This window comes from Hermetia illucens, chromosome 6, assembly GCF_905115235.1.
Source record: "Hermetia illucens chromosome 6, iHerIll2.2.curated.20191125, whole genome shotgun sequence".
Taxonomy (NCBI): Eukaryota; Metazoa; Arthropoda; class Insecta; order Diptera; family Stratiomyidae; genus Hermetia; species Hermetia illucens.
This window is the reverse complement of record NC_051854.1, coordinates 56,162,236-56,185,318: the sequence shown is the minus strand read 5'-3', so window position 1 is coordinate 56,185,318 and position 23,083 is coordinate 56,162,236. Positions and strand designations below refer to the sequence as shown.

The 23,083-nt window shown below is 40.2% G+C and overlaps 1 protein-coding gene across 2 annotated transcripts in view; it reads right to left on the bottom strand.

The window, feature by feature from the left end:
- LOC119659851 (thialysine N-epsilon-acetyltransferase) overlaps window positions 1–23,083 on the bottom strand; it is a 147,018-nt gene that overhangs the window by 6,739 nt on the left and 117,196 nt on the right. The window contains exon 1 of one of the 2 annotated variants that reach the window (XM_038068154.1): window positions 2,173–2,369. The exons of the other annotated variant lie outside the window; for it this stretch is intronic. Coding sequence (XP_037924082.1) covers window positions 2,173–2,250 — 78 coding nt within the window. The 5' untranslated portion in view covers window positions 2,251–2,369. Of the gene's footprint in view, window positions 1–2,172; window positions 2,370–23,083 lie in introns of those variants that run through there. 2 annotated transcript variants of the gene reach the window in all.

Genomic DNA, 23,083 nt, shown 5'->3' with positions numbered 1-23,083 from the left:
AGGGGTTTCACTTGCATTTTGAATTTTTTGATTTCTTTCCGCAGGCGCCGAAGTGAATAAATAATAATAATCGTTGGCGCAACAATCCATGTTGGATCAGGGCCTTAAAGTGTGTTAGAGCACTTCATTCAAGACCGTAACGGGACACTAGGAGGCAATGTGGTCAGCATTGCGCTCGCCCGAGATTATTACCCTGATTTGACTCAGGTACTCATTCACAGCTGAGTCGACTGGTATCCGACGTCAAATCACGATACAAATTCCACTGCCACCAGTGAGATTTGAACCGCGACCTTCCGTACGACAGCCTTGCGCTCTAAACACTCAGCTATCCGGACACCGCCGAAGTGAATGATACCGTTTATTACCGTTTGTCTTAGTGATGGAACCTGGGACGTACCAAAGATGATTGTTAAGATTTCGAAAAGTGATAATCAGATTGGTACGAATTTTAGGGATATAAGTTTATTTTACAATGAAAGCAAAATAAAGGAAAACAAGCCCTAATAGCATGAAGGTAAATCTTTAGGGGCTAGCCCATGAACATTGCACCTTATTTCCTTTCAACATCGTCCAGTATTGAAGTATCAACAACTATTCATTATGGAACAAACTTTTTGGTAAATCTATTAGAGTGTGGAAATGGCAGCGAATAGATCACGATTTAGGAGGAGCTAGGAGTCACGATTTAGGACACCTTACATTAAGTTACCCAGATGGGTTGTAGAAGAGTACGAACTTTTTGACAAACCGTGCAAACTGCTATTACACGAGTGTAGCATAATTTGTTTTCAGGATTAACAGTCGACATTTAACATATATTATCAGCTTATCTTTTTTAAGAACATTATCTGTTTGGAAGAAAGGGTTTTAGCAATTGTTTACGCCTACATATTTCATGGGTTTGATTATTTGAAGTAATTCTTTTTTACGAATGTTATCAACAAGGACATTTACTACCAACCGATTTCCTAGGAAACCCATGCTTACTAGTAATTCTATTCTATTTTCAGGACATCAAGTATTGTGAATTTTTTTCTTTTTCCAAATGTAACAAGTTTGTAGCATTTTAGGATAATGGTGGTTACAGCCCTATTTTAAGCTGATGAGCATACATACATAAATACGGTATGTGATTCTCTGTTGAAGAAACACAAAGTCATAATAACCGCATATCCTTCCTTAGGCTATGAGTCACAATGAACACGTTTTTGGGCAGGTTATTAAATAACAATCGGTGAAAGCACGGGTCAAAGGTTCATAGTTGTTTTTCCGTGTCGATTAGACTTTTGAACTGTTCATAATTGACTTGTTTTGATCTTCTCGTCTTTGTCATATTCCTGGTGACTAATGTGATGCGAACTGCTTGCGAAAGTATAAGATTCGATTTGAAATTTGTTGGCGTGACCAATTTAGGGTTCCACATTTTCTTGCTTGAAAGATACTTTAAAAGTTCTTTTACCTAAGAGCCAAGGGTGCATGCGTAATTTATACCGTCATAAACATACATATGTGCATCATTAGGGACAGAAGTTACAGAAATTGCAAATAGTCAACAGAGAGGTGTCTGTTGATAAAATATGTAATTTTTTTCTGCAACTGAATGACTATGGATATTATGTTTATCAATAAAAATCATATCTTACAAATTCGCATTAGTTTCCATAAACTTTGAAAGAAATTAAGCTTTTCGCAGCTTTTGCAAAACTTTAACAAATTGAAATCGAAAAAAGTTAATTTTCGAAATTCCCGATTCAATTAGGAAACGGTAAAACTGATTTCAGAACGGGTCTCTTTTGCATGCAAACATAAACATCGACATTCACTCCAATATGGAGCATTTGACACAATTTTTTGTTGAATATTTCATTACTATTGTTGAGATCGTGCTTCAGTTTCATTATCACTACAACGATTTTTGCGCCAGAACTAAATTTCTAGCAGCTAATTCACCTTTAGCTTGTTGTGAGCTCGAACAAATACTCGTTCAAGTCTACATATTAACTCATATCATATATAGGTTGCAAGTATAAAAATAATTTGAGTATAGAATAGTATTATTCATTATTCAAATGCGCTTATTTTATTCATGTACGAAACAGGCATATTAACTCAACAGCAACACAAATGCTCAATTTTAGGTTATGTTTAATTATGTTTATTTAAACATACCTGAATCAAACTTCTCACTGCTGTCAGGTCTTCAGCTACCGCCTTCCTGACCACAAACTTCCCTTTACTTTCAGCCATTATCAAAAAAGAATATATACTTTCTATACGACTTCACTTAGTAATATGGTCACACCAAGTAGATGTAAAACTGAACTGTCAACTTTTGAATTGACGTGGATACAGCCACTTTCGGTATACAATATTTGAATCGTCATAGTTCATACATATTTGAAAATATTATCTGAATGAGAATGATTATATGATAAACAAATCTCTCTGCCATGTATACTAGATAAGAGAACTGGCGATGCATTACGTGTATTATAGCGAAAGGAGCCTTTTATTTTCCATTTTGTTGTAGATGGATTACTTGCACAGCGTTAGTTGCAAAGATAATAAAACTAAAGCATGGAATCATGGAAAATAAAGATAAGTTGGGAAACCAGAAGCTGGACACTTCGAATATGAAAAGTTTTCTTGTCCTTTGTTTGCCAAGAACCATTTACGTAAATAATTCGCTTTAGAACGTACTATATCGATAATAGTCCACTTCATACATTTCGCATTACGAGTTCAATATCATCACCTAAAACAGATACAAAACAAGTTGGGATATCGGAAGCTGGGCGCATCCGGTGTAAAGGTATATGTTTAATGTACATACATATGAACGACATAAATACTATGTTCATTTTAAATAAACATTGTCTATTACCGCTTTAATAAATTGATCTAACACATCCTAATTGGTTACTAATCGCAAACTTTATTACATATGCATATACGTACACATGTCGCCCTGGAGTAATTGAAACCGATTTGCTAATAACTTAAAAAAGCCAAAAAACGAAAACCAAAACGTCCGCATGGACTCCGCCGTTCATATATGTTTACTTTATATGAAAATGACATCATACATGGCTTGGGGTTCAATAAATTTACTTGAAATATGAAACTTTGACCTTCTATAACTTTGTTAATAATAGTTGGATTGCATTCAAAAAATTTTCAAAATGATATCCTGTACTATCGTCAATGTTGATATATACTTCTGGGATGAACTTAAGGGGGGTTTTCATACTGGTATTTCCGGAATTATGCGCGGTGCTATTTTCTGTACTACTGCAATTTTAATAATCCTAGACTGAACTTCAGCGGCGTTTTCCGGTCCATTTAAAAAAGTAGGCGATATATGTAATTTGAGGCTTAGATGTTATATAAGCGCATAAGCTTGATTTTTTTTTCAGATTTTCGGATGGACAGTTTTCCGAAATGGGTGGACTTACAGAGGATCGTGCCTCTCGCATTTACCTCATGATCATGGGTCACGTTTTCCACGGGCAGGTTAAAGAGGACGCATGATACGACATCTCCTTGTCTTTGACCGTTGTTGATGTTGAAAGGTCTCGAAAGTCATCCTGCTGCTTTTTTCTGGCCTCGCACATTGATCAGGGTCAGCCTAGTCAATTGTATTAATTTCGTCGGGATACCGAATTCTCTCATGGCCGTGTATAGTTTTACCCTGGCTATGCTATCATAGGGGGTCTTAAAGTCGATGAAAATGATGCCCATATTCCAACAGTTTTCCATCGCTTGCTGCAGAGAAAAAATCTGATATGTTGCTGATTTGCCTGGAGTGAAGCCTCTTTGGTATTGGCCAATGATGTTCTGGGCGTATGGAGTTATCCGACCTAGCAAGATAGCGGAGAATATCTTATAGATGGTACTCAGCAACGTAAACCTTTACAATTGCTGCACTGTGTGGTATCCCCCTTTTTATGAATGGGACAGTTAATGCCTGTTGGCATTGATTCGCTGTCCCATACAATGAGCACAATTTGATGAACGACCTGGTGTAATTGGTCGCCTCCATATTTAACTAATCCGGCTGTAATTCCATCGGCTCCTGGTGACTTATGATTTTTAAGCCGATGAATTGCACGAACTGTTTGTTCTATACTTGGTGGTGGCAGTATTTGTCCGTCGTCTTCAGTTGGCGGGACCTCCAACTCACTGATATCTTGGTTGTTGAGCAGTTCATGAAAATACCCAACCCAACGCGCCAATATGCCCATTCTGTCGGAAATCAGATTTCCCTTTTTATCTCGGCAGGATGAGTATCGAGCTGTATAAGGCTTCATCCTGCTGACTTGTTGGTTCTCACAGGCTTCCTTTTTCCGTCTGTAAATTCGTTTTTCTGCTCGCCGGAGTTCGTGATAAGTCTTCGCGCGTGCCCGCGTCCTTTGAGAATACAACATTACTCGGTATGCAGAATTCTTCCGTTCCATTGCTAGCTTAAATTTATCGTCGAACCAGCCGTTCCGAATATTTTGCGGCTGGGGCCAAGTGTGTCTGTGGCCATATTAATGATAACGTTCTTCAGTTGGTTGTGAACATCATTTGTGGATGCTTTATCTCCAGGATCTTGTTGACTGTGGTTATTGCGGCATCCATTTCGCCCTTATAGGTGTTATCGAGGGCTGTGCTGTGGATGGCTTCAGTGTTAACTCTCATCTGATTATTCGAGCCCGGAGCATTATGCCAACGAGGTAGTGAGAGTCTATATTGACCCCCTATATGTTCTGACATTCATCAAGGCTGAGAGATAGCGGCGTCCGATCAATACGTGGTCAATTCGGTTGAAAGTGGTCCCGTCTGGAAAAGCCCATGTATGTTTGTGGACCGTTTTCTGCGTGAATCAGGTACTTCCAACAACCATTTCATGTGACCCTGCTAATTGAATAATCCGCAGTCCGTTACCATTTTTATATAAGCTATGAAAGTGAACGTATCGCCTGTCCCTACTTAACTGTTAAAATCCCCAACTATGATTTTTATATCATACCTGGGATAGGCTTCGAGGGTTCGTTCTACTGCCTCGTAGAAGGTATCCTTCTCCAACTCTGTAGTCTCCTCTGTAGGGGAGTGAACGTTAATTAGGCCTATATTTACAAATTTGCCTCGCAAGGGCAAAGTGCATAGCCGTTCGCTTATGTTTTCAATACCGATAACAGCAGGTTTCATTTTTTGGCTGACTAAGAAACCTACTCCGAGCACATCGTTTATTGGATGGCCACTATAATATATAGTGTTGTGGCTCTTTTCCAGGAAACCGGTCTTTGTCCAGCGCAAACTGCAATCTGTCCTCCAGCAACTCTATTACATCAGCCCAATATTGGAGCAGGGTATAAGCTAGCTGCTTGGCAGCTCCATCTTTATACAGGGAGTGCATATTCCACGAGAAAATGGGCAAATGGTTACTCCGTTGTCGTTGTTGGTTTCGTCGTTGTAAAGGACATCTTGTCCCAGGCTCCTGCTGTGGTTTAGTACTGTCGATTTTCCGTGTAGGGTTATCAGCCTTACCCGACCCCCACCCAGATGCCAGTACAGTAAACCGATTTAAATAGACTAGAGATCTTTTACACAAAATCTTGCAAAATAGGATACAGGACACTTATGGCGAAAATTAAGTCAACGTATACTTTTATTAATTTGACAATGGTTTGGACTAACATGTATGGCAACCATATAGCCCCCTATATGCGGCGCGTAAACCATATCTAGACGTTCAGAGAAGCTTGCATTTCTTCACTGTCCTACGCCCCGTAATTCTAGGGCGATCCACTCGTGGACCATCTCGCGATGGTATAACCCGCAAAAATGTGATGACCCGTTAGGCCAAGAACCCTGTCTCTTTTGGTGTTTATGGTTAGTCCAACTTTGTTTACCTCCTTTTCCTTCACGAGGCCATCGAAAGGCACACACACTAGGCAATGGTGGTGCTCCTTAAGCTGGATCGGAATTTTGCAGTAAAAATTCAGAGTTAGAAACCGGCGCACAGGTCAAGGAAGGCCGCCTTACACAAAAAATCATCCCTTTAAACAAAAAACCATCCCTTTAAACAAAAAACCATCCCCCCGATTTCACTTCTGTCCCATGGAACGAACCGCCAAAAGAAGGAAGTTAGCGCGGACAGCTGAAAAATACGTGCTACGTGTAGAGGTACTGGGCGGTATCCTCTATGAGTAAGCAAATTTTCAAATGTATGTTATTATCTATTGTAAATTAATGACAAACTCTTCATAATAATAATAATCATTGGCGCAACCATCCATATTGGACTTCAGGGCCTTGGAGTGTGTTAGAGCACTTCACTCAAGACCGTAACGGTACACTACAGGATTATAGTAGTAGGAGGCAATTGAGCATTGCGCTCGCTCGAGATTATTACCCTGATTCGACTCAGGTACTCATTCACAGCTGAATCGACTGGTATTCGACGTCAAATCAGGATACAAATCTCTCTGCCACCAGTGAGATTTAAACCGCAACCTTCCATACGACAGTCTCTTGCTCTAACTCCTCAGCTATCCAGACACACAAACTATTCATAAGCTCATCCTAAAAGCACATTTTGCAACAATATATATAAATTGTAGCAAAGAACACAATACTGGAAAGTTTGGTAGAAATCCCACCATAACTGACAACTTTCTTAGTGTGTCCTGTTCACTACTTAGGGGTAGGTTTTTTCTCTTCTCTTGAAAAGATAATCTATTTCCGTTTTTGCTGTTGCCACTATAAAATGCAAGAAGGTGAGACAATAGGTCTATGAACTATATATTCACAAGTACAAGGTCATGGGTGTCCGCAAAATCGACAAAGGGTTTGAAGCATGCAATGAAATGGACGAGCAATCTCATTGCATGCTTCAAACCCTTTCCCCATGTTAGCTGTTGTTGTCTGCCTTTTCACCCACATGACCATTACGGACGGCCGCAATGATGATATAGTCATTATCAGGGACTTTACAGGTCTTTGCATCGAGAAGCTGGCAGAAGGCATCTTTCTCGGCAGCAGTGATGCTGATATAATGATGAGCTTCATCAGTCTGTCATCAAATCGTTCGACTTCTTTAATGGCATCACGGAAACCCTCTGAGATGGCAACTTACTTTACTGAAGATAGTACAAAGTATGTTGCCTCAAACCGTCCTCCTTTGCCTGGGCTTCAGACCAGCATGCTATGTAAATAAACTGGCGAAGCTAAATATAGTGATATGCTATTATTAGCTTTATTTAAGTTCACAGTTCTAACCTTCTCACCAAATTTCGTGCAAATTCCTACAGTCGTTACTGAGAAAACGGCGTGTGACAGGCAGATCAACGAACAGACAGACAGACAATGATCCGAAATGGGAAAAGGGTGCCCCCATTGATATGTATTATTTTGTTGGAAGAGATATAGCTTAATGGGAGCGCGGTTGGATAGTTTCTGAAAATGGATCTTTAAAGTATTTGTTCTCTGTCGAACCCCCGCACTTCTGCTGCTTCTGCTTCTTGCTTCGAAAAGTATTAATTGCGACCTTTCATTTGATACCCCACATGACTATATTCGGTGAAAAAATTTTGCAACCCTTCCCAGACAGACTGTCAGTGAACCGATTTTAATAAAGTTTTGTCGTCAACAAAATAATATTAAAAAAAGCAATTTAAAACCTCCCGCATTGATAGTTTTTCCCTAATAATTGGATTCCTCCAAATCTACATGCATTCTAGTTTTAGTAACTTAACCCTTGGTTAAAATCGCTGGTAAGGATAATTGCTTTGGTTGATTTTCTTTTTGTTTTGGATCACAATGACATGGATTTAAAAAAAATAGCCAGAAAAGGAAATATAAGAAATCTCTGCGAATAGTAATAATGAAGCTTCATTTCAGAGTCATGTGATTGGTGGATATCGTTGAGAAAAACAAAGTCATTAAAGTGATACATTACCTGAAGATGGCTCATAATAATTATGTGCCATGATTTTATAACGCTTAATGACAGGCTATAAACGTTGGGTTGAAAGTTTAGGTAGAATTTTCCAAGATTTTAGAAAGGAGTATTTTGTGAACTTTGCACTTCTCATGGGTGGATTTCCCTGATTTTATTGATTTATAGTATTTTGAGTTTCTTGTTTATCTGATATGGGACATGAAACAGTGTTGTGTAAAATAAAGGGCAGACATAATCTTTTTTAAGGTTTTAAGTAAAACAAAACCTTATTAAAATCAAATCAATCAATCAAAAATCTTATTAAAATCATCAATGTCTGCCTGTCTGGCACGACCGATTTATTCGGGAAAAGCTTTACTTATTGTCACGAAATTTGGTGAAAAGGTGTAGACTGTGAATCCCTTTGCATATAGCAAGTGGCGCCATTTTCTGTTGAGGTTGAGGGGGGCTCTCCATACATGTAAAAGGAAAATGTAAAATTTTTTTCACCGAGTATGTTCATGTGGGATATCAAATGAAAGGATTCGGTTAGTACTTCTCTATTTCTGACATTGGGTGAAAAATAGGAGAGTGAGGGTTTTAAATGTGTGCCCCAAAAAGTGAGACAGGTCTCGTTCTCAGAACCTATCTAGCCGAAAAATTTTAAAAATTCAGAATGGTGCATTCCAACATCTGCTCAAATAAAGTTAACAATAGCATATTACTGTATTTTAGAAATTTACCCGAAAACTCCCCTATTGGTATAATATAAATCATAACTTTGTGAAATGAATGAATAAAGGAAATCCAACTACTATTAACAAAATTATAGAAGGTCAGATTTTCGCATTTCACGTAAATTCATTGCATTTTCGTCATCATCATATGCGAGCTTATGTAAACGCCGGGGTCCATAGGGACATTTTAGATTCCCTTCTTTAGCTTTTTTAGTTATTTATGCATCAGTATGAATTACTGATAAATGTAGATATATGAATGTATATGCATGTGCTAAATAAATTTGCGGGTAGTGTCCAATAGGATAGACATATGTGCACGTTAGAACCAGCGGTATTTACTTCAAGTACATACAAATGCATTGTGCATAGAGTAAAGTGGAAATGCGTTAGATCAATTCGGATGGGTAACGTTTGCTTATTTAGGATTAGCATAATATTGTTGCTTTTGATATGTGTGTATATCTGTAGTTGAGCAGTTAATGAAGGAATATTTTGCATTTTTAGCTATGTGCGAACGGAAAACCGTCCATAGAGAATTCCTTACAGAAGATGAACACAAAACCTTTATACCCGAAGCCCCAAACTCTCGGTGCCCCGACTTGTTTTAATCTGCACAGATTGATATTTTGTAAGCCAGATGTGCCCCTCTTCGGTAAATTTTACAGTATTTTTATTCTTCTGAGACTGTATCTAATTTCCGGAATATCGATATGTTTAGACAAAAAAAATAATTTTGTTCAATTCCAAAACGAAAATATTTGTCACTTCTACTTTTTTAGCCTAGATTATTATTTCTATCGGTCGTAAGTTTAGTCTAGGTGGAGTCGAGGGGCTTTCAAAACACTTGTCAAGGCAACGCTGCTATTTTGATCCGCCTCTGAGTCGATTGGCAAATCAATCTTTGCTTTGACCATACCGTCGAAAGCGCTCTTCTCCACGATGAGTAAAAAACCATATAGACCGCAAATCTTCTCTTGTGATTGTTTGGCCATACCGACTTATGCATGTTGTGCAGTGCAACGGCTTGGTGACATTCATTGTCCCCACTCGGAATTATAGAGGGCGACAGAACAAACGACACTGAGATAGATTTTGGATTTGAAGCGTTCATTGGTCCGTGAGAGGAAAAGACTGGTGCAGCGATGCTTTGTCCAGATTGCCCTGATGTATGAAGCAGCTTCATCGCGTACTTCATCAGGTTCAGAAGGCTTTGCTTTGTTTAGATTTAGTCGCAGATTGATTTAGTCGCAGATCGTGCTGCAAGAGACCATCATTATTCGTTTGGACGCGTCGCTCGAGATCATCATCATTCAGGATATGCTTAACCCAAAAATTCCCGGAATCAATGAAAATCGATGTTGTTTTCTTTAAAGTAATCCCTATCCCTGTCGATAACAACGCCCCTACATAAGCGCTTGACCCATTCACACAATTTACAATACTCTCTCTCTCTTTCCATTACTCCCTCGCCTTCACGAGGTAATTAGCACGCTTCAGCGGTAGTGACACTTAAAGCAACTAGCCTTAGCTGCCTTCCTGCGTATGGTGGGGGCATCCAACAACGTTAGTATGAAAGCCATCAGGGAGGCTATAAAAAGAATAGGATTGGAAGGGTCTCTTATGTATTGCCAAGAAACAGGATAGACTAATCTAATCTGGGAGATACAGGATAGATCAATCTAATCCGGGAGGTGGCCACTTGACCAGAGCTCTGGCGCCACCTCCTCGGTACTCTGGTTGATATTGATGAATAAATTCTATGGATACTCGACAGGAGTAACGCGTTGGGAAAAGTGTGCCCGTGGGTTATAAGATGCGGGCTTAGCATAAATGCTGATACCATATACCTCCAAGACAAGGGTAAGAAATTTCCACCTCCGATGGGTAAACGGACAAATATTGCCATTTTCTTCCAATGTAAAATTTCTGGGTGTCATCTTAGGTTCTAAGTTAAATTGAAGACTAAATATACAAATGAGAGTTCAGAATGCCTATGGATTTTTGACTGAGGATGGTTCTCTAGATGTACCTAACGTGGTTCGTTCTATCTTAACATACGGTTCTATTATGTGGTGGTTGGCGCATAGCAAAGAATATAATAAAAATAAACAATGCTAATGGGGCTTTGCAGTTCTGCCTGGCATATGCCCTTCTTCTTTTTTCTTCAACTCTTCTCCCGCTCAAATGCGGGATCGGCTCGTCGTGATCGGTTGTGTCATTTTATTCTGTAATTTGCATGACCTGGATGCAGTCGCGAGACTTTCGAATCAACATTCGGCGTACCAAGCCACCGTTGGTTTGGCCGGCCTTTTGGCCATTTCTGGCATGTCCTTAATGTACTCCTACACCTCCTCCGATACAATAATACATGTAAATATGCTGTATTGTACAGTATGAAATCTTACGGCCATAGCAACATTATAGACTACGCCACACGCAAGACAAGACAAAATGTAAAGCACAAACTAGTGTCTGAATTTGAAGTTCCAGGAAACAGACTCATAGGAACCATAATGAATCAATCTAGCGCTCAAGTAAAGATAGAGAACCAGCTAACAAGATGTTTTGCAACACCCGCCGCATTAAAGCAAGGCGACGGACTGGCCTGAACATTATATAACATTGTTCTGGAGTACATAATCCAAAAGATACCAGTGATACATGTTGGAACACACTGGTCGGGTAGTGTGCATTGAACCGGTATTAGTAGACGGTGCTGCCCCTAGTGCTTGAATTCCGGGATCAGCTAAGCGTAGGTCAGGCCGTAGGGAACTGGGGTGAAGGCTTTGTCCTCGTTTCTTACTATTCCGACCCGCCCCATTGCACACGATGCCCTGCATTGCATTGCAACTGTTGTAGACCTGGCCCGAGGGGCATTGGCCGCTGGTAAGTGATGCGCGATGGTGACGCTGGATGTCAGAAATGCCTTCAACTCGGCCAACTGGGGTTGGATTAAGGGCACCCTGGCTAAACTGGGTATTTCTGGTTACTTAGTTCGGATATTCTAGAGTTACCTTTCGGTGAGACTTCTGTGGGACGAGACGGACGACGGGTCGAAGGAATATATTGTGACAGCAGGTATTCTCTAAGGCTCCCTACTGGGGTCCTGCTGTGAAGCATAATGTACGACGGAGAGCTCGGCCTTCGCGTGCAAGTAGGCAACATTAATTGGTTTTGCAGAGGACCTGGCAGTGGTAGTATTGGCGAAACACCACCAAAACGTAGAACTGTATGCAAGCGAAACCATTCATGCCATCAAAGCATGGCTCCAAATATTGAAACTGGACCTGGCAGAAGATAAGACGTCAAAATCCGGGTTGGTAATCACGAGGCCATTTCAAAATCGATCATTAGATACGTGGAGGTAAGGATCGATGCCAAGTTGAGCTTCAAGAGGCAGCAAAGGCTTGCTCATCTCAAACAAGGATGATGCCTAATATTGAAGGACCAAAATCTAGTCGCCGGCTGCTTATCGCAGGGGTGGTGAAGTCCATCCTGCTATAGGTGGCTCCTGTATGGGCGTGCGTACTGGATAACACAGTGAACCAGGGAAGAGTGAATTCGGCATACCGGCCAATCTTACTAAGGGTATGTAGTGTATATAGGACGGTATCTGGTGAGGCAGTGTGTGTCATCGCTGGAATGATTCCCTCGGAACTTCTAGCGAATGAGGCACACTGTCTCTATCGGAGAAAGAAGGCGAATCCGAAGTGACTGCGGGCTTCCGAAAGGCCACTAGGAAGGAGCTGTACAGAAGATGGCAGCAACGGTGGGATAATTCCGAAAAAGGCCGCTGGGCCCATACACTGATGCCGTGTATTGAGACATGGGTCGGGCGGAAACATGGAGAATTGAATTACTACCTAACGCAGTTCCTTACGGGGCACGGTAGATATAGGAAGTACTTGCATCGTTTCGGATTGGATGAGTCCCTAGACTGCCCCGAACCCGGCGCTACATCCGAGAACCCGGAGCATGTTATGTTCCACTGTCCGAGATTCGCGAATGAAAGAGGGAGGTTAAACGACGCTCTCAACATAGTTATCGGACCCTATAATTTCATGGAGGAGATGCTGAGTTCCGCAGCAATTTGGAGTGCGATAAACTTAACAGTAACTGCGAGACAAGAAAAGCTACAGGAACTGAAACGAATCCAGAAAGTGCGACGGACGCGTGACTTAGTTGCGATTGTGTAAACCAGAGCCCTCCTCGCGAAGTAATATTTCACGGTGGCCCCTTGGGGATATGGGCGGAGAAGTGGGATATGAGTGGAGAAGTGGGGGGTGGCGATACGATATCGATATCGCAAGCCATCTTAATGTCGTATTGGGAGTTAGTTTTCCGGTTCTAGATCAGCTTTTCCCCTGCTTACTGGGAGAGTGATTAGTTAAAAATCAGGCATTGACTCATAAATTACAATTGTAAGAGGCTGGGGGTTGGGACAAATTCGAAATGGTAGTTAAAAAGATATAAATTTTATCAACAGAAAAAAAAATACACATGCTTTCAAGCGAAAGTGCAGTAGAATGTGGGTCCTGTTTTCAAAGATTAATGTGACTGTAGATGGGGAAAAACTCAATAGGTCCTTTACGAAAATCTGTTGAAAACGTCTTAGGATTTATTTGAAATAGACTTGAACTCATTTAACTGCTTGTACTTTCAACCCACGCGCTGTTGCATATCGCAAAGAATTTAGAATATTTTCAACGAGCAACCGAGTCTATATACTGAAACTACGACATTATGTACATTATCTGATTGTCCCTGAAGGAAAAAAAGAGAACAAATAAATTCACATAGTAAACACTAAAACATGACGACAATGGCGACGACAACGACAGCAACAAGAAAGACCCGAGTTAATTTACTGATAAGGAACGGAAACACATTGCTACAATCCCTGACTATTATTTGCCTTTTTCTCAGACTTTTTCGCTTTTATTTCCATTGGAACAAATGCTTTTACATGAACAGAACCACTTCCATAAGACCCACTAAACTGGCAGAGGAACTGAGGAGTTTAGAACGAAGGAAAGAATATTCGAATAGAGAATTTAGATGTTTCGCTAGAAAGTCGGTGTGGCCTAATCAGCGGTCCGGCCTTGTCCAATGTTTGAGTGGAGCTCGATTCAAATCCCAACATTTTTCATATATGCAATATATTATCAGAATCAAATACTATCGGCATCGTTATCGTCTATGCTGAGTCGATAAGTTGAGGCAACCATGAAAAGTTGTTCTAGGTTTTGCTCGAACGCCTTTATTGCTTTTAAGATAAGATAAAATAGTCTGCCAGCCCGTCTAGTAGTAGCCTTTACAGTAATTTATGGGAATCTTTAAACATGATAAGAATAATCTGAATAGTTGCCCTTCGAAATGAGGAGCAGTTACGATTCAAGGGGGTTACCTATGTGGCAGATTAAGCATGGACAGTCAACTCCTATCCTGGCTGCGACCGTCACCTTCTTCAGATAAAATTCCAAAAAATTATCTCAAATTATCAACAATCAACTGTAAGGAATTTGAATTTTCTCATACGAGTACATACATAGCTGATGGGCAAAAACTTCCATTGATAAGAACAAATCTGAATTCACAAAATCAACAGCCTCCATGGGACCAAACTACCAAGTATAATTCTTATCGGTGGAACAATACCAGTTATCACAACTCAATTATATTTACAAACATTTCGTCATTTATAAAGATTAAATATTAGCAATGGGGAAGCCGCACATTGAGTGTTCAGTGGCTATTCTTTTCGGCACTATCGCTATCAAAACTCTGAGCAGCTCGTGTCAAAGCGAAGGGCTATATTCATTATTGTTTTCAATGCTGCTGATTCCTACAAGCGCAGAATGTCCCACAAGAGTCTTATCTTTTCCTGGGTAGCACGCTGTGCGCCACTTGGACTAGCTGATAGCGATAAAATTTAATAACTCTCTCAAAAGAATTACTTTCCATGGCTTGTAAGCAAGCTATTGATGGTCCATCATGGACCATAAATGAGCTTACTTGGTACATGTCACAAATATTTCTTGCTGGATCTCTTGAGTTCTTTGGTACAGATGATAAACAATCCTTATCAAAGAATAGGAGCGGAGTAAGTGCAAGAATGGGTTTAATGAAAAAACGAATAATGTTATCGTAAGTGCCTGTCATGGCAATAAAATGTAGTGTTCGTTTCTTTAAATAGAGTCCGTTGTCGCAATAATTCGAGTGGAATGCAAAAAATAGATTTAATCGAGGAGTGAGTCAAATTTGTTTGTTGGAAAACCTCTGATGTAGTACTTCCAAAGCAAGGAATTTCATATAGCAAAAAAGGTGACTGTTCGCCATATGTAGTTAATATTGCTAGACTAAGAAAGGCTTTTCAGGTCCTTAAAAGTACCCCATTCAGTAAGATGCGATTCTACGTTTGAAGACTCGTTAAATTTCAGGACCTCACAGCGATAATATAAGAGGCTCGTAAAACGTTCGAAGCGAGACTCCCTTAGATCCTACTGTGAAATTAGAAGGCGGAAGAGAAACTTCAAGGCTCTATACATAGAGTCCATAAAAAGGGGTAGTGGGCCAAGTTGAACTCTCTCTTAGAAAACTGAATGGAACTTCCACGAACTCGAGAGTCTGTACAGACTTACTTGGAAGTATGTACACCTTTCGGGAAAATAGGTGAGAGAAATAGGAGGGGAAGAGTTGGCGATTTCTGCAAACCCTTTGCAAAGGGAATTGGAAGACTGCCAATGAAAAAGCGAGTGGCTGTACTGTCCCTTGAATATTTCAAAGCGCATTGCATGGATGGCATCTATCCAGCAATGCTAAAATAAGGTATAGAGTACCTACAGTGACTTCTAAAAAATATTTTTCTAGCATGTCTTGCTCTAGCTTACGTGCCAACCTCTTGGCAGCAGGCTAAGGTAATCTTCCCACCTAAACCTGAGAAAGACGATTTTTCGAATTCGAAGGACTTCTGACAGATCAGTTTAGTATCATTCTCGCTGAAATGTCTGGAGGGACTTTTTGATCATCACATTTGCAAGAAGACGCTAAGATCGTAACCACTTAATGAAAATCAGTACGTTTACCAGCGTGGAAAGTTCAGTGAGTTTGCTTTTCATTCCTTGGTTTGGTCGACTTTTCCAAAAACCTTGTGATGCTGCGAAAGAACACGGTGTCGTTGAAACTTTAACTAAGTGGATTGATTATATTGATCGACAATCTTTCAGATAAAAACGAGAAGTAAGTTTTCAGGTTGAAGTGTATGCGATCCTAACGACAGCAACCTTGTGGATTGACGAGTGACTGAAGGACAGTTGTGATAGATAACCTTCACTGGGAGCGTTGAGCAACCTTTTGATAATCTCAAAAATCGATTGGTAATATGGAAACTTTTTGAAGTTTCTTTTTAGATTGAATACGGTGAAGCTACTATGGGTACCTTTTTACTGTAATGTAGAGGGAAATTAAATATCGGATGCCTTAACAATACAGGGTTCAATTTCTCCCTTGATGGGACCCTAACCAGATATTGATAGTAACATTAGCACTGGCTATAACATCCGCGGAACGGAAATCCTGAGATTCATAAAAGCATCTGGGATATGGCGTTAGACGGGTGGTACTGATGTTGGATGTAAAATGTACATTCGACTCAATAGGTTGACCGAAATTGGTATTTCTAATCTAGTGACCTGAGTCAACAGGGGTTTGTGATTCCTCTGTTCAGGCAGTAGGTTCGAAGAAATCTTGGCTGGGATATTACAAGATTGGTTCTGAAAAACCGTCGTTATTTACCAAACTGTGAGAAGAAATATTTCATACACCGCAACACAAATTAAGTGGGCAACTGAAGAGTTTATAGACGTAACAATTTTGGGAAATAGACCAAATGAAAGGACAGAATTATAAGATTAGAACATCAGTAGCATGTGATGCCTGAAATTTTCAGCGGAAAGGAGGAACATGCACTGAAAGTCATCGTGAGTCCCAAAATGTGATTGGTGGAATGCTTTAGTCAAAAAGAATTTAATTTGCTGTTACCTGAAGTATGTATGGTAGAATTCATTTGATGCTTAGTTAGGTTTTAACAATTGCTTAAGTATTTTTCCTTAGCTCGAGGACTAACCTACTTCCTCTTTTGTGAGAGACACGTCCTCGGACAGGGACACGTTTTCGTTTCATTGTTTTATTGTTCTGGAGAGGAAGCGAGGAGGAGGGGGAGAGCTACTTGTTGTTATCCTGAAATAGAATTGTTATCCCTCTGGAGCGTATCATCTATCCACTACAGACTGCGTGCAATCTGTGAAGTATCGTTTCGTTCGATATTACCTAAGGTTAAAGTGTCCCGATCAAATGTGAGAATGGTGATTATATTCACAACTTAAGCAAAGTAGGCTTACCCTCTTTCTGCAACCTTTTCCTAGGGGGTTGCCATTCACTTATTATTTCTTGAAGTGGGCGTGCCTTAAAATCCTCATGATTCGTACTCTTAGATTCCCGTGCTGTTGCATGCTTCGATAGCTTTACCTAAGCTAAAAACTGTGCAAAGACAACTACAAGTTAGTTTTCCTCTAACTGGAGCTTCTTCCCAACTACACTCTTCAGATGTTCATTCGCCTTTAGCGTGAATTTGAGGCAACTAAACAGTACGTATTTTGATTCCAATGAAGCGCTATCGTATCTAAGGTTCAGACCTTTCTCCAGTACAACAGATGAATTTGCTATGCAATTAAGTCGATTGGTATCATGTCTACTAAAACCAATGTTACCCATCTGATTCTACCATTCTGCAAGAAGTCCTGAAAAGGAGGAGGAGGAGGAGCGTCTTGAAAACGACATATGACATCGAGGTCGCTGCAGATGAGATAACATGACAATATTTACCCAGTATAATAAAGAGATTATTGGCTTTTTGTAAGGAAATCGAAACACTTTCAGAAGGAATGCGACTCCAAAGACTTTGGTTAAAGATCCAGTTAATTCCATTGGGATACTGAAGAGGGCCGACAGGGCATACGGAAATTGGAAAGGAAATCGTAGAAATTGTTTCAAAGCAAAAATATGTAGTGAGATCTAGTTGGATCAAATAGTTTCACATAATAGGGAAAGTGGAGATAAACTCATTTGAATCGTATAAATCACCTGCTCCAGACTGAATCTACCCCACGTTCTTGCAGCAGGTATTCCATTTATAGAGGCAGAAGCCTAGGAGGAGAGGGGCACATCAGGAAGAGGCAAAAAAACAACAAAAGGCGGTGTCGTAGCGCTAATGGACACAGCAGTTGATTTCGAATACTTTACTGACTTTCTTTGGATAAATGATGATTTCCTACAAGCCTACATAACGACGAAATCTATGAGCAATACCATGACCGTCAGGTTGTGGATAAAATCAGGCTCAATAGGTTATGGCGGGCAGGTCACTTAATCCGTATGGATAAGGATGATCCAGCCCGAAAAGTCTATAAGGGCAATATCTATGGTAGAAAAAGAAAAAGGGAAATATCTGTGGTAGAAAAAGAGGCATACCCTGCCTGAGATGGAGCGATGGCGTAGGTCAGGACGCCAGACAGCTTTTAGCGATATCGAATTGGTGGACCTCGGCGAAAAACTGGGATGTCTGGAGTTCCTTATTAAGGCAAGCCTAGACCGGATACCGGTTGTTGCGCCGTTGATGATGAAATGATGATTTCGCTTTTGTTTGTTATAGGGATTTGCCATCCACATGGTGGAACTTCACCGGTCCCATCACCGAGTAAGAAAATGCGACTGACCTTATTGAAGCTATCAAAATATACACGATGTATGTGAGAGGAGAGACAAGAAATGGAAGAAAATAGCTGAGAATCATTTAGATATTTTAGGCCTCAGAAAGATTGACAGCGTAAGCTACAATTAATATTTTCCACGGCCCGATGCCTGATTTATGATTCGTTGAAAAGTGACTGCCTGGTATGTTGGGAATAATGGATTCGTAGACAGTTTTGAGGTCAATAGAATTCACCCAATTCATTCTGGATCCTGCTACTAAAGGACAAAGGCTAAAGACGAAGAAGAGAGACTGTTTCTGCGATTTTCTGTTCGGCTGGAAGCGAGAGATTCAAATACTAAGCAATAGTGAATTCACAAAGGAAGAAGTGACCCATATGATCTGAGGCAGTAATAACGCATTGTTTTGTCGACGTAACTTCCGTTTGTTGATTACATTGATCTAGGTCTGGATGGCATGAGTCGGATTGAGTACGTGGTAGAGACTTTTTTAAATTTTGTGTAGAACAATAAAGTTTACTGCGTGTTTGTCAGTTTGTCACACGCAATTTTCTCGGAAATGGCTATATCGATTGAAACAAAATTTGATTGATATACGAAAACTATGAAATCCACGATGAGTGATACGGTTTTGGGTGGAGTTTGCGGAGAACTGCGGCTTTTTTCTACTAATGCTTCCGTTTTAGCTATCGAAAGAAAGGAGCAGCGGGAATCAGCCCAATAAACCTCATTTCAAACTCAAGACGGAGGACAGGGGAGAGAATTCGACTGGCTACACTGTGAAAATTATCGAACTGGTCTTATACTGTTAGAGTGCTCGGTGGATTGACTAAAGACCATAGTTCCAGAATTGCCGGTCTGGATGGGAGCAGAACTGTCGGGGATGATATACCAGGGATACATATGATGCCAATATACTTTCTCAAAACGCAGCGATTGAGACGAAGTAGCTTCTGCGCTTCATAAGGGGGTATATCTTTTGAATTTTTTTTCTTCATTTTTATTGGCTTAAAATATGCTAAAATATTCCTAGATTCATAATGAATAGCGATCTTGTATAAAAACAAATATAAGATATTTTTAAAATTAGTTTCTCTGGAGTAACTCTTGAGAAAAAAGCCATATTTAAGCCACAAAATACTTTCTTTTCAATATGGCAAAGATAATGAGCGCAGCATTACAGCACCCAAAAAAGGGATGTAAAAGCAAAATATGATTGTGGAAGGGCAATCGTATGATGCTGGGATAGTTTAGTGAAGTTAAAAAAAATATAGTAAGGCTTTGAAAAGTTATAGCGTTTTCAAACTTCCACCCGATGTTTTCCCAAATTGGCGAGCAGTAGAACTTGAAGAGTTTTTATCGGATCGATTTGAAAAGTTAATTGTATTTGCTCTATTTGATTATTTAGTAAAGTACACGCGATTTTAGCAATTGATGAAAAGATTTTTCTTTTTATTTTTTTAAGTCAATTTTTTTGTCCCAAAAGAGATTTTTTTTCTAAATCTCGAAAAAGAATTCTAAAATTACAATCGTGTCCACTAGCGACACTTATGTAGTTCAGTCAAAAAATTGGTTATGCTTTTAGATAGTGATTCAAGGGCGTTTTACTGCTCGCCGCGAAGGACTCTCAAAACAACTTGTTTTATTTATAAGGTCCTACAGCCTCCATTTTGCAAAAATTGTCAATAATTCATTTTTTTCTTGCTTCTGACGGGCTGCTTAATCCATTGGTATATTACTGAACTATAATTCAAAAATGTGCTCACTCTAAAGTCTCCACTTTTTGGGGAGCTCCAAACAGATGTAACTCCTTAATCACTCATAACAAAGATTCCTACACGCAATTATTGAGAGAAGCAGGGGGGGAGGAGGGAAAATATCAAAATTCTCACGCTCCGGGTAGATGACTGATCTCTGAAGGCAATTAAACGCTATAACTTTCTTATCAATGACATATTTGGCAGCATGCCTGTGCGGGTGCATAGGGTGAAACCAAGGAAAGGTACTTCGGAAGAGGAGGGAAGCCTACTAAAGCCTTCGAAAGAATGCTGGCGACCTTCGCGGTAAAAAGTTAAGAATGAGCAAGGAAGTAAACCTGGAACTTCAACGGAAGAGGATGAGATAGCTCAAGTAGACCTAAACCAGCCAAAAGCTGCATTTGCAATAATTTCAAGGGTAATTGTTGCATGGGTTATGCTTTGATAACATTGAAATAATGCCGGTTCAAGAGACGGTAGTAGATTCGTGACTTGCAAGGGGAAGCATACGGAAAATTAAGAACATCATTCTTATACGAAATTTAAAATGTATATGTCTTTTAGAGTTCCTGACTGGCGACCTAGTCTTAAGTTTTATTGGAAGCTTGGGGGAGAACTCGGGAGGCAGGTTTGGCATCGGGCTATTTTCCGGGAGACGCATATGGGAAGTAGTCGTTAAATTGGTAAAGTTCTGAGAGAGGAAGACGCCACCATTTCTCTAGGGCTTGCGTATCATGAGATCTGGGGAAACAGTGAGATCAACCGAAGAGGCGGGTACCCTTCTAGAATTTATCTTTAGCCATAAGCTAGAATCATACAATAAAATGTAGGGAACACGCCAACATTCGTGACCAGCATCAAACAAGCGGTAATAGAAATAACTTTAGAGAACTCTCTGATAAGCATTTTTGTAGATCGAAAGAGCGTTCGACAACATCGCATGTAAAGAGAATCGAATGCTCCGATCCGTAAGGGATTTGGAAACCCCTTGGCCTTCTGGATGTGGAGGATTTGAAGAGTAGGTAAGTAAAAGTACCGATAGGTGCTAAACTCCATTGTCATGAACTCTACTGAAGGTTGTCTATAGGTTGGGGTACTATCACCGCTAATGGAGTGTAGTAGTTAAATACTTCTAAGAAAGCTAACAATCTCTGAAATATAGGTTGAAATTTGTAGGAACATATATGAAGATGACCAATCAAAAGTGGACTAGAATTGGTAGACCTGATGCGCGAAGGCGGGGCTGTGTATCATTCCAGCCAAGACCATATTACCATTCACGCGCAAACTTGGTCATTGGAGCTTGGAGATTGAACGAGAAACAGACATGAAATATTTAGGAATCACACTAGACCTAAAACTACTCTAGAAGACACATGTTGTAAACATATGGCGGAAAGCTACAAGGGCGTTGATGGCTTGCAAGTCCATAGCATGATCCGCAGCATACTGCGCTGTATATATGTACATACACTGCAGGAGTAAGGCCATTGTTAACGTATGGGGCGAGGCAAGCTGTATCCCGAATTACTGATATCAAGGGATAGCATGACAACGAGGTTTTATTTTGATAAGAAGTTTGGAACACGTTGGAGTAACAGGGCAAACTGGAAAACCTACCTACGGCTTAAGCTAGCAATTGATTATCTGGCATATTGGTGGATCTCTCACAGTAGAAAGAGTGAGGGCCGCTGAGGGAACTAGTACGAATATACCAGGAATAGAAAAGTCCAGGATACTCATGCTGGAAAGAAGAGTCTCAGGATCATAGGAGGAAAATTCACTGGTCACTGTAGGCTAAATTATCACCTGGGGAAGCTAGACGTATCTACGTACACTGTCTGCAGGTTCTGTGAGGAATCTGGGACAGTGTGCGGCAACTTTTCTTGAAAATATTTCGCCCGAGCTGGTTAGTTTCACCCCTATGAAAGCTGCATTTAGATGTTGACTAACTATTCTAATTTTTCCAGAATCTCAATAAACGGCATCTGGGCTAATAATAGTGGATTTTGTAAGGCCATACCGAACAAAAGTAAACTGTGAAAGGACGTCTAACGGTAAAGTCGTTTTCCTTTATTGGCCGCCTGTTCGGTGTTCTGGGAAGGGTTAAACTCGACTCACTTCATAGATTCATTATTTTTTGCGGCCCGTTATAAGTATGATAGATGCAACTGCTGTTTCATGGTTTGGTATTTAAGGCCCATCTAGTTGATGTTTTGAAAAACAAAGATGTCTAATCATGTGAGACGTATAAGTGAATAATACCTCGCTGCATCAGGTGTGGAATGTTCTATTTACGGATAAATGCATTTCTATGCAAAACTATTATTCCCTATAGAATTAGGCTTTAATCGATAACATTAAAATATCAATTGATAGTACCTTATCATGAAAAATTCGCGGTCAAATATATTCTTTGCTTGAACCGCATATACATAACTAACTGACTACGGTCGGGTGGGTGCATATGAACGTTAGACTTTTATATTTTTCTTTGGTTGTTTATTCTCCGCGCTGATTACCACAGCGACAGCTGCACTGAACTGAGGCCGCCATTATTCATTAAATAACGAAAAACATTGTGAACTGATGATTGTAACCTCCATAACGCCCCGAGTGGAAGCGTGCGAACGCATGCGGGGCGAGCTGGGCTCTTATATACGGGGGCATGTAAAATGGTGTAGCGTGAAGCAACCATCCAGCCATATATGTGTCTGTTCCGCACGTAGTTCGTGCACTACCAGTATTTACACATACGATATGATTTATACACAAGCCTGAAAGATTTACTCATGATTAAAAAAAATGAAATCCAGAAGAAATGGAGCGACTAAGCCCCAATTTTCTCGGCCCTCATCGCAAGGGATTCCGGCGACGCAGTGAAGATC